General features: G+C 37.7%; 1 protein-coding gene across 2 annotated transcripts in view; it reads right to left on the bottom strand.

Annotated features, from left to right (window-relative positions):
- LOC139952943 (voltage-dependent calcium channel subunit alpha-2/delta-3-like) overlaps positions 1-16,791 on the bottom strand; it is a 130,749-nt gene that overhangs the window by 9,389 nt on the left and 104,569 nt on the right. For both annotated transcript variants that reach the window (XM_071952290.1, XM_071952283.1), the window contains 16 exons: positions 16,587-16,648; positions 15,940-16,061; positions 14,476-14,530; positions 12,465-12,574; positions 11,216-11,312; positions 9,565-9,873; positions 7,974-8,054; positions 7,212-7,321; positions 6,263-6,352; positions 5,301-5,362; positions 4,345-4,401; positions 3,245-3,307; positions 2,361-2,437; positions 1,708-1,786; positions 1,033-1,085; positions 501-568 (listed from right to left, as the gene is read on the bottom strand). In XM_071952290.1, coding sequence (XP_071808391.1) covers positions 501-568; positions 1,033-1,085; positions 1,708-1,786; positions 2,361-2,437; positions 3,245-3,307; positions 4,345-4,401; positions 5,301-5,362; positions 6,263-6,352; positions 7,212-7,321; positions 7,974-8,054; positions 9,565-9,873; positions 11,216-11,312; positions 12,465-12,574; positions 14,476-14,530; positions 15,940-16,061; positions 16,587-16,648 — 1,495 coding nt within the window. The remainder of the gene's footprint in view (positions 1-500; positions 569-1,032; positions 1,086-1,707; positions 1,787-2,360; positions 2,438-3,244; positions 3,308-4,344; positions 4,402-5,300; positions 5,363-6,262; positions 6,353-7,211; positions 7,322-7,973; positions 8,055-9,564; positions 9,874-11,215; positions 11,313-12,464; positions 12,575-14,475; positions 14,531-15,939; positions 16,062-16,586; positions 16,649-16,791) is intronic.

Below are 16,791 nucleotides of genomic sequence, written 5' to 3'. Positions count from 1 at the left end.
CATATATCAAAGACACGGATCGGAGTTTCCCTCCCAGGGGTTAGAGACGTTCGCAGAGCTAGCGTGATACGTCGCGCTACCCATGGTAGCGAGGTTGGGGAGATGGCCTCAGCATTCGATCCAGAGCAGACCTTCGCACAAACATAAACATACTGATTTAAGCAAAAGGAGGAGCAAAGGAATAAGAGAAGGTATCAAGAGAAAGCGGAAAAAATGTAGCCAATTAAACTTATCAATTTATAAACAATTGGTGGCTATGAACCAATAAGAGTACAGTTGTGAGGACAAAGGATGGTCAGTATGAAAGGGTGGATTGTAAATGCATTGTATGTATTACATTGCGGGGAAACAAGGGTAGGATTAGAGAACAAGCTGCATCAGGATTCAACTAACAGTAGGCAATCATATATATATACATATGCATATACCAAAGCACAATTAAATCTCAACCAAGTAATGTTTAAACATTAATTGCACTTGGTAAATATCTATTGACTTACATGTACTTGTTGATGCCCCAACAAAGGAATCATCCCGACTGTAAAAGAGCCCAAGATGAGACAAAACCCTGCAAAGAAGAAGATTCAAATGGCAAATATGAACTGGAGAATCTTTCATGAGCGTGACCAAAAAGAGGGAGAGCTCTTTCATTCAGCAATGGCTTAAAGGCAGTGGACACTATCGGTAATTACTCAAAATAATTATTAGCATAAAACCTTACTTGGTAACAAGTAATGGGGAGAGGTTAATAGCATAAAACAGTGTGAGAAACGGCTCCTTCTGAAGTGACGTAGTTGTCGAGAAAGAAGTAAATTTCCTTGAGTTTGATTTCAGACCTATAGAATTTGAGGTCTCGAAATCAAGCATCAGAAAGCACACAACTTCGTGTGACAAGGGTGTTTTTTCTTCCGTTATTATCTCGCAACTTCGATGACCGATTGAGCTCAAATTTTCACAGGTTTGTTATTTCGTGCATATGATGAGATACAATAGTGTCCACTGTCTTTAAAGACAGGAGTATTTGGAACTTACAGGATCAGCTGTTTGGTGAAGCCCATCACAAATGTGCCAAGTGATATCAGAGGCTGAAAGGTAAAAGAAACAAGACAACAAATTGTATTTGGTTTAAATCATACATCAAAGAGGAAATAAAGGATTCAAGCTGCCTCTAGCTACTCTTGGTGGTCTAATCGAAAGACAGCTGCTCTAGAATGGAAAAGTTTGTGGGTTCGAATCTCACCCATGTGTACAATGAGATATCCCCCAACATCACAAGGCTGGGCAGCCACTTTAAGTTGAGGGCTGCCTCTAATCGATTTGACACCTACTCCTGGGGCTGAAACAGGGTTTCTCCTACCACAGTCTGCAAGGATGTAGTACTGGGTATGATCCACTAGGAGCCTGACTGGTAGAGCAGAATGCAATTCCTTCCCAACTTTTTCTGAAGCAATTATGGTCAAGTGTCTTGCTCAAGTGCACAAGTGTCATAACCGGGATTCGAACCCACACTCTGCAGCTGACAACACCAGAGCTTGGGTGTAGTGTACTAGACCACTCGGACATGACACACCACAAAGTATGTCTTTAGACTACTCGAGAAACACATTGGTGTTTACGTACAAACCAAATAATTATGAATACATTCACAGAACTTGACAAATATTTATTCAAATTTTATGTGAATTTAAAAATAGCTTTAATACTTACATCCAATAGGTGTGATGCTGCATTATTCACATTGATAATAATCTCTGTACACATCGCTTGGTAATCAATATGCTTTATTCTGAAAAAAAAAAGAATTGTAAAAATCTTTACGATAATTCATACATATTCACAACAAAGTTACAAATTGTAATTGGTCAAATTGCCATCAAAACCCATGCAATAATATGTTAAAAAGATGTAAAATATGCCAATCACTGACTTGAAGTCACTGGACACGTTTGGTAACAAATTGTCAAAGACAATTCTTCTCACTTGGTGTATCTCAACATATGCATAAAATAACAAAACTGTAAAAATTTGAACTCAATTGATCATTGAAGTTGCGAGAGATTAAGAGATTAAATAACACCCTCGTTAAATACACACGTTTGTGTGCTTTCAGATGCCTAATAAAAGGCTTTAGGCCTGATGAAGTCTTTCATTATTAGAGTGAGAAATTACATCTTTGCTCAAAAACTATGATACTTCAGAGGGAGCCGTTTCTCACAATGTGTTATAATCAACAGCTCTCCATTGCTTGTTACCGAGTAAGTTGTTATGCGAACAATTATTTTGAGTAATAACCAATAGTGTCCAGTGCACTAAATAAATATGATAATTTTTCCTTGACAAGAACAAAAGACTTCTCTTACTCAGTGAACACATTTCTCTCCAGCATTGCATCAAAGACTACAGCATGTTGCGTTAACGAAGCAAACTGCACACCAACCTAAACGACAAAAGTAACAACAAACTTTAAGATCAGATCACAGTCAAACTTTACCTTGGAGAAAGTTATCCTCTTACTTACTCAGAAAACGACAATCAAAATTTTACTTTCATTTAAAGTAATTCAGAAAAACCGAAATTGACGAAGTGAATTTTAAAACAATTTGGGTTGAACTATGAACAAATTTAATAGATGTTAAATTTGCATCGGGGACAAAAAATATTAATTTTGGTTTTTACCCATACACCGATGTGTGTTAGCACTGTATACTCAGTACTTTCCCGAGTCCTGTGAAAAAATATCACAGGCATGTTACTCGGGTGGGATTCGAACCCACGACCCTTGCAATTCTAGAGCAGTGTCTTACCAACTAGACTACCGAGGTTGCCCGGCAGCTAGAGGCAGTTCGAATCCTATGTTTTGGCAGCGGGTACCGCAACGATATAATAGATGTTAAATTTGCATCGGGGATAAAGAATATTAACTTTGCCAATATCTTTGTTTGGGGTGCCAGTCAGAAGCCATTCAACCTGTAACTGCTGTTGTAACCAGGGATCACAGCCAAGTTTATGATACAACCTGGAAAGCAGTAACCAGGGGCATCATCTTAAGGGGGATTTGATTTTTTTTGTTTCAAATACCATTGAAGTAATTTTACACCACAAGAGAAACTGAACGGTAACATTTTACTTTGTTCAACCTAAAACTATTCTTTTTCCATACACATTCAAACATACAATGTGACAATCAAATGTACACTGTAGTAAGCAGTTTTTAGATTTCTAGAACTACTTCTGGAATACTTACCTCAGCTTGTTCTTTGGACACAACCACGTAGCCATGCTCATCAAGTAGGTAGCAACCCACAGACTAAACAAAATACAAATATGGAAAAGTTTAAGGACATTACTAAGTAGCTGTATTGACACGAAATCACACACAAAATAGTCAACAACAGATTATATACTAAGTGGAGTTTGCAGGCATGCAACTGGCCGTTGAAAAGAAAGGGGAAATTTGCAAAGGCACAACGCAAGTGCGGAACGAGGCAGCCGAAACGCCACGGGACATGAGACCCACAATGGTACCCAAGAAAGGGTTGAGGTTTATTATGCTCTGAGGTGCATTGTTAGCATGTACTAGGCTTATTTTACATTATTGTAGTTGTACATTGTTGTTGCCAGGCTTATATTAGGCGCCGATTTTAGCGCCGAATTTTTAAATGCGGAAGAGTTCCATGCCTGTGTTTGAAGCTTTGATCAGTGAGGAGAATAAGATCAGAATAAACTATAAATAGTAAACTTATGTGTAAAAAAACTTTTTTGTAGGAGTGTTTGCGCTGGAAAGAGCCAGTGGTCTCAAAGCTTCTCTACTCGTACTGAAGATAAGCAGAGTATACTGTTCCGAAACATCAAGACCATACGGACTCCTTTCAGAGCCCACACTCCTCCCAAACAGAGGTTTTTACACGTGGCTGTACAGTTACAGTACTAAAAAACTATTTTCGTATTATGGTTAAAGGCAGTGGACACTACTGGTAGTTACTCAAAATAATTATCAGCATAAAACCTTACTTAGTGACAAGTAATGGGGAGAGGTTGATGGTATAAAACATTGTGAGAAACGGCTCCCTCTGAAGTAATGTAGTTTACGAGAAAGAAGTAATTTTCCAGAATTTGATTTTGAGACCTCAGATTTAGAATTTGAGGTCTCAAAATCAACCATCTAAAAGCGCACAACTTTATGTGACAAGGGTGTTCTTTTGTTTCATTGTTTTCTCGCAACTTTGACGACCAATCGAGCTAAAATTTTCACAGGTTTGTTATTTTATGCATATGTTGAGATACACCAAGTGAGAAGACTGGTCTTTGAAAATTATCAATAGTGTCCACTGTCTTTAAACTTACATCATTATAGCAGGTGAGTTCACAATGATATGCAACGTCGTTGCAATCTTCCATCAGCTGCACAATAAAGAATAATTGAAATCCTTTATTAATAACAAATAATAATTTAGTGTGCAAATATCCACCCTGCTAGGAGCTCAAGGTGCAGAGAAATAAAAATGCATTCCAAACAAACAATTTAAAGATAAAAAAGGTTTAGATTGTTATTTGTCTAAATCTCTTACACTGATGTCAATTAAGCACTTATACTCAGTACTTTCCTGAGATCTTTGAACAAAAATTCACAGGCATACTCTGGTGGGATTTGAGCCAACGACCTTTGCAATTCTAGAGCAGTGTCATACCAACTAGACCACCGAGATTGCCCAGTAGCTAGAGGCAGTTTGAATACTTTATCTTAGCAGTGGGTACTGCAATGATGAATTGATGTTAAATTTGCACAGGGGATAAAGAACATTATAACACCCCTTACAAATATTCTGCCTTTTCATTGGTTTAGAGCGCGTCACATGATACATATGTCTTAGTTTTACTAGACGGCGGCCGTGTGATAGTGCATCGTTTGCCGTCGGCATGCAGTACCCAGACATCTTTTTAACCAGCTCGAACCCAATCAGTTGTGCATCTGTGTATCTGAAATGGGCGTACGAACGTTACGTGTAGGAAGATAATAAATAGTCTGTTGAGGTGTTATAAAACAAATATTGACTGCTTTAACTTGTGCTATGGTTACAATTACCACTCCTGGGGTGATCCCCAGACTGTTCCATCCTTCGGCTGTGCCTCGGGAAAATAGTACGCTCAGGAGAACACCTCGGGAGTCGTAGTTTTAACCATAGCACTCGAAACATTCAATATTTGTATACTATTATAGCATTGTAAGATGGTGGACAACAAGATTGGCCTTGACACTGATGTAAATTAATTATGACATAGATTAGGTTTTCTTCACTTACATTGAGTGTGGTTTCCATTAGGAGATCTCTGAAGTCATCCAATAGCATCTGATGACCAATCGCTAACATCAGATCGGACATGATATTATTTACAAAATTATCTGACATTTTATTATTATTGGTTGATTCATTTAAATAAAAAAAAACCAACAAAAAGCCATGACACCATTCAAACTCACAAAGTTAAGAACCTAGAAATTAACAATTATAGGATAAAAGCATACATCAAATACACACACAAACACCCCAATAAGCTTGTTTGTGAATGTTAGCATCTTGCCAACTCATTAAACAACCAGGCCTAATAAAACAATTTTGGGTCATCAAAAATGTATTAATTTAATTACAACACAAGGTCAACCAATCAAATCACTTAACAGTATATTCAAGCCAGTATGAAATTGTAATAAAAATAAGCAATACTTCATATTACATTGGGAGAATCTGAGTGTATTAAAAAAAATTACCCAAAAGTAAAATTACATCAAAATACAGTAAAACAAGAAAGCCTATAAATACACACAATGTACAACAACAACACAGAAATATAGCACTACATGAAGTTTTGCAAAAACGAACACTCTCAGCCCCCAAAAGGAGAACAATAAGTAAATAAATAACATGACAAAAAATATATATTTGGTTTGCGGTAACACCATGTGTGTATCTACTTGCCAGGTAGAGTTTGTTCTTAGAGAACTGTCTGGCTTAATTCTACTACCGCGGAGTAGATTGTTCGGGTGTTCGGGACACTTCTCAGTTCTGAAAAGAACTGTCCTGCTTATTAACTATTACCTGGGCGGATGGTATAGAAATAGGCTGGGACTACTACTTTAGCTTATAGGATCGTAATTAACTGTACTACCGTGGAGCCAGTTCTTGGCTTGCTCTAGTCATCATCAGGATAAAAAAATTACAATTTTCTAAAAACTGGTGGGATAGAAAAATTGAGGACTTCTTACCTGCAGCTAAACTGCTTTTGTTGTCTCTCTTCACAAGGACTGCTGTACTTGCTGTCACAAGATATTCAGAACTATCTGAAGTAAAGCCATCTAGAAAATGACAATAAATGTATTTTAAGTAAATGCGTTTGAAAGTCAAACTTTTGTTCCAAACAGTGAGATGAAAATTAAAATGTAGGCGAGAGAAGACATCGCAGAAAGTATTTCAAAAGGATTTCAGAACCCCAAGAAGGGTTTCAGAAAACAAAGAAGGATTTTGTGGGTTAAATCCCCAGCCGCGACACTTCTTAAGCAAGACACTTAACCATTGCTTTGTCCTTCGATGGGACGTAAAGCCTTTGGTCCCATGTGTTGTGTAAAGCATGTAAAAGAACCCAGTGCACTTATCGAAAAGATAAGGGGATCACCCTGGTGCTCCTAGCTGTGGCTGCTGAATGCGCCGTAGCACCTTGTATATACCCTTATAAGGTGCTACATAATTGGGTCTCAGAATTCATCACTGCAATAACATATCTTTCTGAAAGTTTGTCTACACTCAGCGCCTTGAGTACCTTGTTTGGTAGACACGTGCGCTATATAAGACTTTGATATTATTATTATTATTATCATTATCATGGTAATATATTCCTCCTCTAACATTATTGCTACAGGAGTAGAGCATGGTATAGCAGACGAACAGTTCAAATAAAAAACAACTCTTCTCTGTTCCCTCAAATCCAGAGCTGTTTAGTACAAAGCGTTGGAAATCAACCAATGTGGGGACGATCAAGGTAATGTACACCGGTTAACTCACGTTACCCTCTACGATGTGCGTCATGCGTAGTGCGCATCCTTGGACATGTAACATGCGTCTTTGTATCACATCATGTGATTGGTTCTTGACCAATTAAACTTTCGGATCTGTTACCGCGGTGTAACAAACGTATTTGCCCCATTAATAACAACATACCTTGTTGACCCTGTAGAGGGACAGAGTAGATGAATTTATCTGTTGGAGAGGACGATGCTCGCTGATAATATTCCTCCTCTACTGTGTTTACAAACTCCTTGCCAAAATTGCTACATTCAACGACGAGAAAGAGAAATCATGAATATTCTTTACTTCAATAGTAATCTTGTTAAAATAAAAAATATATATAAATATTTTGGGCTATCGACCCAGATCTACTGCCACCAGGTGCATGTTGCCACCATGGGGTTGAAACAGGGTTACCCCCTTCAAAGTCCGTAAGGATGTAGGCATGGTTATCATCCAAGAAGAGCTTGGCATGTTGAGCAGAATGCACTACATTCCAAACTTTATGAAGCAATTGTGGTTAAGCCTGTGCCTTGCTCAAGGGCACAAGTTAGTATCAAGACGAGGAATCGAACCCACACTCTGCTGCTGACAACACCAGAGCTTGGGTCCGTGACCTAGACCGCTCAGCCTTGAAACACTACAAATCTCCCATTTTTTTGAGAGCTTTATTGTTCAGCGTTAAGCGCAATGATCGTCGAATTGGTACTTTATAAACTCAACGATTAATTGATTAACTTATTAAAAGTGCAATCTTATAACCTTGCAAATCTCCCATTTTTTTGAGAGCCTATTGTAAGGTGGTAAGAGCAATGAGCGTCTAATTAACCTTATAAATTCAACGATTGACTGATTAACTTATAAAAAGTGCAAACGATTGATTAATTAACTGATATTGCAGATCAGTATTCTTACCTTTGTTTATCAGAATGAGGGTTTTGGAAAACTCTTGTCAGTCCTCCTTTGGTGCCAACAAAGGATAAAATAATGCCCGGTCTGGAAAACAATAGAGACAATTTGAAAAACAACGAGAACATTTCAAATGGGTTTGCAATAGCCTATTTTCTAGGTAACATAACTCCTTTATATTCAAACAATTTTAAGTTGATCTGTTCAATTCAAAATTATTATTGTTACTGCTAACTGATTTTCAGCTTTCAGTTTTAACCAACAAACCACTTGACAATTTTGAAAAAATCATAAATTTTTTAAGATTTATTATTTTGAACCGCCCCTAAATGATACTTTAAGTCAGATCTGATCAAATGATGTTGAGTGGCCATGGATTGATCGGAAACACCATAGAAGCAGATGTAACGAATATTCCCAACATGAAACGTACCGACCCATTAAACAAACATGATATCAACCTGGCCTATCAACCTGGCCTATCACCCTGTCCAATCAATTAACTCACACCCTTGTGAGCTCTGACTGGTACAGACACAGTATTTGTATTTTGCAGTTTCAATCTAGAATTCTAGACATTTACAGCATCGATACGGTAAGATCAATTTGATCTGAGAATTTACAAACTGATTCCGTCGGCAACCACTCACTCCTGGGGACTAAATAATCTGATTTTTGCAATTTTCAAAAACAACACTAAACAGAAGTACCTATATACAGCCCACTCCACGCCTCCCCCCCTCCCAAAAAAAGAGATTAATAAATATAAAGTATACACAAATAAAAAAAAAGGGAGCAAAACATTCCCCACAACACAGCATATCCAAGACAGAAAGAAACAGATGTTAGTTTATATTTATAAAAGTAGTGATGTAAATGGTAAATACAAGGAAATGTATGATGAAAGCTTGGATTTATTTCGAGTTCTGTGACAGACTAAATTGAAACTACACAAGCTCAAATAATGTGTAAAGTTGTCTCAAATACTCTTCAGAACTCAACTCCTTGTAGATGCACCAACTGCAAAGGCAAAGTGTGTTCTATTTCTACCTCCATGGTTAAATTAATTATGCATATTATTAGTAGTTCAACCCAAGTGGGTATAGGAATACACATTCAGGAAACCTATAACAAATCAGGGACCTATTTCATAAAGCTGCTTAACCGTCTTGAACTGCAAAGGCAAACCGGGTTATCAAATATGCACATTAGTAGATTCAACTCACAAGTGGGTGGGTAAACACATTCAAACTGAGGACCTCTTAAAAAAGAGGATCATAGTGTTCCTGGTAGGTTTAAGGTCACCAGTAGGGTAAATGTCCGCGGTCGGCGGAAAGTGTGTGCAAAAACCAGTGGGAACTGTTAAGTAATTGAACAATGTTATATTATCAAACACAGCATGTTTTCTACTCTTGGCCACTACCTTATTTTAATTTTGTTTAGTCTGAGAGGAAAACTATGCACTTAAAACAAGCAGAATCATATGATTTATTAGTATAGTGCGCACTCAAAGGAAGAATTAAATCAGTGGACATCTTGGCCATCAGTTGAAGGCATCCATCACGGCAAACTCTTAATTGGCAAGAGATAAACCCACCTAGGAAACTCTGGCATATCTGTGACATTGCCCTCACTTGACTCATCTTGGGTCGATTCCAGAAAGGATGGGGTTGAGGGTGTATCTGTTGAAGTCTCTTCATTCTCAATAGTGTTTGAAATGGAAGTGAATGGTGGTGACCACCCTGTATCAGATGTGGTTAGGGGGATGTTGTCTGTTGCCATTTGTAGTATTGGATTGATTAGGGTATCAGTAACCATATTGGCGTCTGTCTCTAGGGTTTCATTGTTACATAGTGCTTGATATCTGGCAATGGTGGCTAGAGTTTCATTGGACAGTGTCACTGGGCTGTAAGATTGATTGGAATGGCGTCATCAAAGGAAAGAGGGAAAAATACAAACAATAACTTATTAACAACAAGATATAACATTCTGGGCTAGGCTAACCGTCCTTCCTTGCAGTTGCTACTTGATTAGATTAGCTAAATTGTGAAAGATGCGGCTGCAATGTGTTAAAGAAGAAGGCTTGCGAGGGCGGTTTGGCACCCAGCCGCATTAACTATTAACATGGACTATTAGCACATCCAGAGATCAAAGTGTTGGATTTCTCAGAGGATGAAAAACTGAACGGCCGGAAGAAAAAAAATACTTGTGTCACGGTATAGAGAACCAATGCAAACCTCTATTCACAGTATGGCCTTAGCAGGGAATTGAACCAGACATCGTTTTCACCAAACTCTTCTTTACTTTGGATTAATCTATGGTCTTAATCTAACTGGTTGCAGTGATGACAATGTATGTCTGGTTTAATATTTTTTTGGGTAGGTCTGTCCGTTCATAGGCTGGGGAACAAAAGCTGTGCTTCTAGATGTTGCATTTTGTTTTAAGTTTCACCTTTTAATCTCTTTTTATATTTACAATAATTTTGATAATATTATTCTGTATTATACACTATTTGCAACATTGAATAAACGTATATATCTATCTATCTATGAGAGACTACAGTAATGAAAGGCACAGAAGAGCTCTACGCACTACACCACCCAAGCCACCTTATGTTCAAAAAGTTTCAACTGGAAAGTTCCTCCGGCCAACTGTAACGATGGGACAGGACTTATCCCTGTCAGGAGGGATTTGTCTGATTTTTAAAATAAATGCTATAATGGTTTAAAGACAGTGGACACTATTGGTTATTGTCAAAGACCAGTCTTCTCACTTAATGCATCTCAACATATACATAAAATAACAAACCTGTGAAAATTTGAGCTCAATTGGTCGCTGAAGTTGCGAGATAATAATGAAAGAAAAAACACCCTTGTCACACGAAGTTGTGTGCTTTCAGATGCTTGATTTCGAGACCTCAAATTCTAAACTTGAGGTCTCGAAATCAAATTCGTGGAAAATTACTTCTTTCTCAAAAACTACGCCACTTCAGAAGGAGCCGTTTCTCACAATGACTTATACCATCAATCTCTCCCCATTACTTGTCACCAAGAAAGGTTTAATGCTAATAATTATTTTGGGTAATTACCAATAGTGTCCATTGCAATGTCCCTTGTTAAAAATTGTTTAGTGTGAAAGGGCCTTAGCTTGATTGAATTTACTTAGAAAGTGTGAAATATATCATTCTTTATACAAATAATAGTACAATCAAGATAAAGGCAACAACGATCCAATAAAATGGCACTTACTCTTGAGCAGGCGCAGAATAAATATCTTCCCAGTAACTGATGAGTGGTTGGGTCACATTGGCGTCAAATATCACATGGTTCATTAGATGTGCATCACCTAAAACAACAAATTGTACAAGAAAGATTCAAATTCGTAGCCGAAAATATAAACGCTTCTAAAAGATAGCAATGAAGGAAAATTGAGGCTTCAAAAAGAGCACACTTCAATGTCAAAGCTAGCAATTTAAACGAGAGCTCCTCGAGAAATGAAAATTCAAGACTAAAGCAACAACATATGTTTGTTTTCTTTACAGAGCAAAAACAGTGAACTATCAATTTAAACAATTTAAACGAGAGCTCCTCGAGAAATGGAAATTCAAGACTAAAGCAACAACATATGTTTGTTTTCTTTACAGAGCAAAAACAGTGAACTGTCATGGCCATTAGTAACACTGCAATATAGCAAATAGAATATGACTTTCTCTTATCAGCAAATTAAAACTTGGAGCTTGAAAAAAAATACACAACATCATTTTCATAAAGTGATTCTTCTTATCATAGTAAATATCTTGTTTCGATTATGGACTCTTTAATGCACCCACTGGTTGCTAGCAACTGGTTTAAATCCCTTCAGAAAAATAGATGTAAAACAAAAAATAAAGATCACACGACCACACAGTTTTCAGAATGGAAAGAGGACTCTTGAGGGTGCTGTTTTGGGGGGGGGATGGAGGTTGCCATTTGCAAAAGAAATGTTGCCATTTGCAAAATAATAAACAGTACATGGGTCTATATGATAAATTTAATCACTAAAATAAATGGTGCATGAATGGGTTTAAAAACAGCAACTGAACATACCCCTCTTTTGGAAAAATTAATTAACGTCAGTTATGTATACCTCACTTTTCTTTTTCAATAATTTGAATGAATGGAACGGTGCATCACTACAGACACAAACAAAGTTGTTGAAAGCCCAATCTTTCCATCAACAAAGAGCATCTCATTTGAATCTATCAGATTAAATATCAGTATTTTCAAAGAATTGAAGCTTCTTAAAGATTTTTATCCTGCTGCTCAAGATGCTGTTTGCATTCAATCATTCCAAAATCCTTCCTAAAAATCTTGCCAAAAGAATATTTCCTTTGGGGATAACCACATCACTTGAATGAGGCAAACCTCATGAAGCCTTTTGAGCCGGGAAAAGGATTATATTTTTGCAAGAGAATTTAAAAAGAAATCAAAGTGATTATAGTAGAAGAATAATACTTACATTTGTCGCTAAGATAACCCCCATTGTCCATGGCTAGATGAAGATATGTCTCTAAAGCTTTAGGACTTGACATACGCCGAGCTTCAGTATTGTTCAAATTACAGTAAATCCTAGATAATAAAGACAGTCTTTGTTTAGAAAGAGACTATAAATAAATGGTAAAGTTGCGAGTATCAATCAAATGTAATCTCTTTTGTGGGAGTGTTGGCTCTGAGAGATTAAACATGGTGTACCGTCAAGTTGTATTTATAGTGTCTTCCTATTCAACCACACAATGCAAAGCTTCAAACAATATTAATCTTTGTTTAAAGACACTGAACACTATTGTAATTGTCAAAGACTAGTCTTTTCACTTTGTGTATCTCATCATATGCATAAAAAAACAACCCTGTGAAACTTTGAGCTCAATTGGTCGTCAAAGTTGCGAGATAATAATGAAAGAAAAATAACCCTTGTCACACGAAGTTGTGTGCGTTTAGATGCTTGATTTTGTCATAAAATCAAATTGGATGGAAAATTACTCCTTTCTTGAACACTTCTCCACTTCAGAGGGAACTAATTCATACTACCAACCTCTCCCCATTACTCCATACCATGTCCGGTTTTTAGCTAATAATTATAAGTGTTATATTAAGTCAAGTTTTTCCTTTGTCAAGTAATAAACCACAAGGGAAACTGACTGTCCAACCTTTAAATAATTTTGGATTGAACAAAGAAAAATTGACTGGAGCAAAACTTGAACCAATAGACCTCATGCACATGACGTCATTTCAGTAGGGCGCCCTCACCTAGAGGTCAAAAGGAGGTTTTTCATTGGCCAATACTGTGCGCCCCGCGTACAAATCCGTGCGTCCCGATTGTTTCGCCACCGTTTTTCCTCTAAGATGGCGGCTGGATGACGCCAATGCTTAAGGTCTATATGACCTCCGGATTAATTTGCCGGCGCTCAAACAACTAGCCCTACATGCTGGCAGTCTCCCTATGTATAATGTTAATATCTTTGTTCGAGGGTGCCAGTCATCAGAGGCCATACAAACTTTTACTGCTATGTAGCCAGGGATCACACCAAACTTTACCCAAAGCAGCAGCCAGAGGTTCACCTAAAGGGGATGCGACCTACCTCAGGTGTGATACCAGGGTTCGATTTCACAAAGAGTTAGGACTCGTCTTATCTCGAGTTAGGACGAGTAACTCGTCTTAACTTAGGATTAATCTTAAGGTCCGCATGCAACAGTGCAGGGTTGGGACTCGTCCTAATTCCTAAGATTAGTCTTAAGTTAGGAAGAGTTTTGTGAAATCGACGGCTGGCTACTACAGCAGTTAAAGAGTGTATGGCTTCCCAGGTTGTATCATAAACTTGGGTGTAATCCCTGACTATATACAGCAGCAACCTCGTTCCCAGGGGTGATCGATCTCGCCGAGCCATTTTCCCCCAGCATGCCTTGCTCGATCTTAACCCCTGGAATTGGCACATTTGAATGTGCTATATGCTAGCACATTTAAATTAGGCATCTGCGATCGATTAGGCATGTTTTTGTTTAAAAAAAACATGTTTGTGTCATAAAAAACGCGGGCAAGATCAACATTCAATATCTTTAAACTGCGCGCACCCACTTGACATCTAATGCATAACCAATTTTCTGAGACAATCAGCGTTGTTTCTTAGTAAATCCCTCCCAGGGGTTAGTGACGAGAGGTATCGATACGGCGCGCTGCCCATGGTAGCTATGCTGATAAAGCAGTTACAGGTAGCTTTAGACTGGCACCCCAAGCAAAGATATTGACAAAATAGGGAGACCGCGAACATCGTGGCTAGATCCAGCTCTTTTTAATGCAATTTTTCTTTGTAGGTTTATTTTTTTGCTAAATTGTCACTTTCTAGATCCTTACTAGTTTGTTTGCCAGCAGAAATTCTGTGTGTTTCAATGGCTCACTTACAGCAGAAATGTTTTAGAAGCTCATTAACAGCAAGATTTCTCAAATAAATAAAAGGTAATATGGAAAAGCTCACCAATTCGCAAGAACTACTCTGTCTGTCTCCTCATAACCAAACAAGTTGTCAATACCTAGAACAATAAAATTACAATGAGGTGAAATAAAAATATCTTTGTCAAGAAGGTTACTTGAAAAAAATGCAAACAAATGATAGTCATGAATATTTCTCATAATTTTTCTAAAAGTATCAAACTTTCAATGGAACTTCAGTAAATGCAAAATTATTAGTTAATAACTACATTTGTCTACAAAACCAAAGATGCATCTGTGCAAGGGGTGCTGGGTTTTCAAAGAGAATTGGCGAGAGTGAAGCACATTTTGTTTTTGCTTAAAGTCACCTGGAAATATATATATTTTTTTTCTTTCAAACATAAGAGTATATGCTTACGAACAATAAAACAATTTTTTTAGTAATTGTTTGTCACGATTTATATGTTTAAAAAATATATAAAGTTGTTTGGGGGGCTGACTCCGCCTACCCCTTTTGTGACGTCAATCGAGGCAGACTTTCCCTGCAATGCGTATAGTAAACACACGTGCAAAGTACATGTACATCCAAGTCGCGAGCTGGTACATTTCAAAAAGTGTTTTTCTACATTCAGCAGCAATACACCTGGGCGGCATTGCCATTTTTTTTTAACTTACAAACTCACGACTTGGTCCGTACATGTACTTTGCAATTGTGTTTACTCTACGCATTACAGGCAAAGTCTGCCTCGATTGACGTCACGAACAGCGCCCTCTCGGGTCGGAGTCTACTCTTAAATTTGTAAATAACATAAGAACTGATTTTTTAGAACCTACTTAACTGTTTATTCACATTCCACTCATCAAAACACATATATTAGTGACAAAAGCTTTATTTTGAAAAAATACCACTTCCAGGTGACTTTAAGGTATTTATTAATGGCAGTGTGAGGAGGTCTTCATTGTGTGGTAATGACCTTGGTTAGTGGCTGCCCGCTGTTAATAAAAGCGGCTAGCCACCAACCTGATCATTACTTTGCAGTGAAGACTCTAAGCTCTTTATGCTATTGTTGCCATATATATATGGGGTGTCGTGGCCGAGCGGATAAGAGCACCGAACTCAAGCTCTGGTGTTTCTGATCAGCAGTGTGGGTTCAAGTCCCGGTCATAACACTTGAGCATGATGCTTTACTATAATTGCTTCTCTCCACCCAGGGGTAGATGGTACCTGTGAGGGCAGAGATGGTTCTTGCGATTGATTTATCTTTGTAGTGCCTATTTGTTGCACAGGCTGTATACTCCTCCAGGGAGATGAGATGGTTAAAAGGAATGAATTAAATGGTCCAGTGACCAGGGGTAATGATATTGGAGGCGTTTGAGAAGCCCTTCGAGTGTGAAAAGTGCGATATAAAAACTGATTACGATTATATATTCTGTAAATCATATACCCATTAAGAAAAGGTTTCCTGAATATAAGCAAATTGTCAACAATATCAATCCTTTACGCACGAACCTTCTCTAAGTAAGCAGAGGTCTGCAATGAAACTACCGCTGCCATCTCCGCTAGTATCAGTGAAGGTCTCATATCCTATTAGCTGATTATGACCGGCTTCACCAGACAGTACAATACCAAAACTGTGTCAAAAAACGTCAAGAAAAACGGTTGATTATTTATCAGACAGGCTTAACAGTTCTGGACACCGAATCAATGTTCAAAAACATTTTCAAAAAACCTTTAAAAATTGAGAACAAATCTGACATTTAAGCCTCAGCTTGCCGTAACTCTGGGTTGAATTTCTACAAAATTTAACTCAAATTCCTCTTGCCATGTTACAAACACTTTGCCATGTTCAAACACTCCCTACCATCATGTTAAACTGGTGTTTAAACATAGCCATGTAAAAGGGTTTTAAATCAACTGGGATAAGCTTTGTGGATAGAACAAACCTACTGTACCAGTTAAATGTTAAATTTGCACCGGGGATAAAGAATATTAATTTTGGTTTTTAACCTACCAATCATCACTTGAAAACCACTACCTCATTACCCCCTCCCCATTATCATAACACCCAAGCCTCATTTCTCCCTCTCCACCATAACACTGCTACATGTACATCATAACACCTCATCCCCAAACCACTCTCCCTGGGCTAAAATTACCTGAAGGGCGTCATTGCCAAGTCAGTGTAGTAGTAGTGATTCAGCCGAAAATATAAGCGTTTCTGAAATATAGAAATGCAGGAAAATGAAAGCTTTAAATTTAGCAAATTTCAATGGAAATTAAGGCTAGCAACTTATACAAAATATAAACGTTTCGGAAAGATACAAATGCAGGAAAATGTAAGCTTTAAAATGAACACATTTC

Source organism: Asterias amurensis, chromosome 2 (assembly GCF_032118995.1).
Source record: "Asterias amurensis chromosome 2, ASM3211899v1".
Classification (NCBI taxonomy): domain Eukaryota; kingdom Metazoa; phylum Echinodermata; class Asteroidea; order Forcipulatida; family Asteriidae; genus Asterias; species Asterias amurensis.
This window is presented reverse-complemented; position numbering and strand designations above follow the sequence as displayed.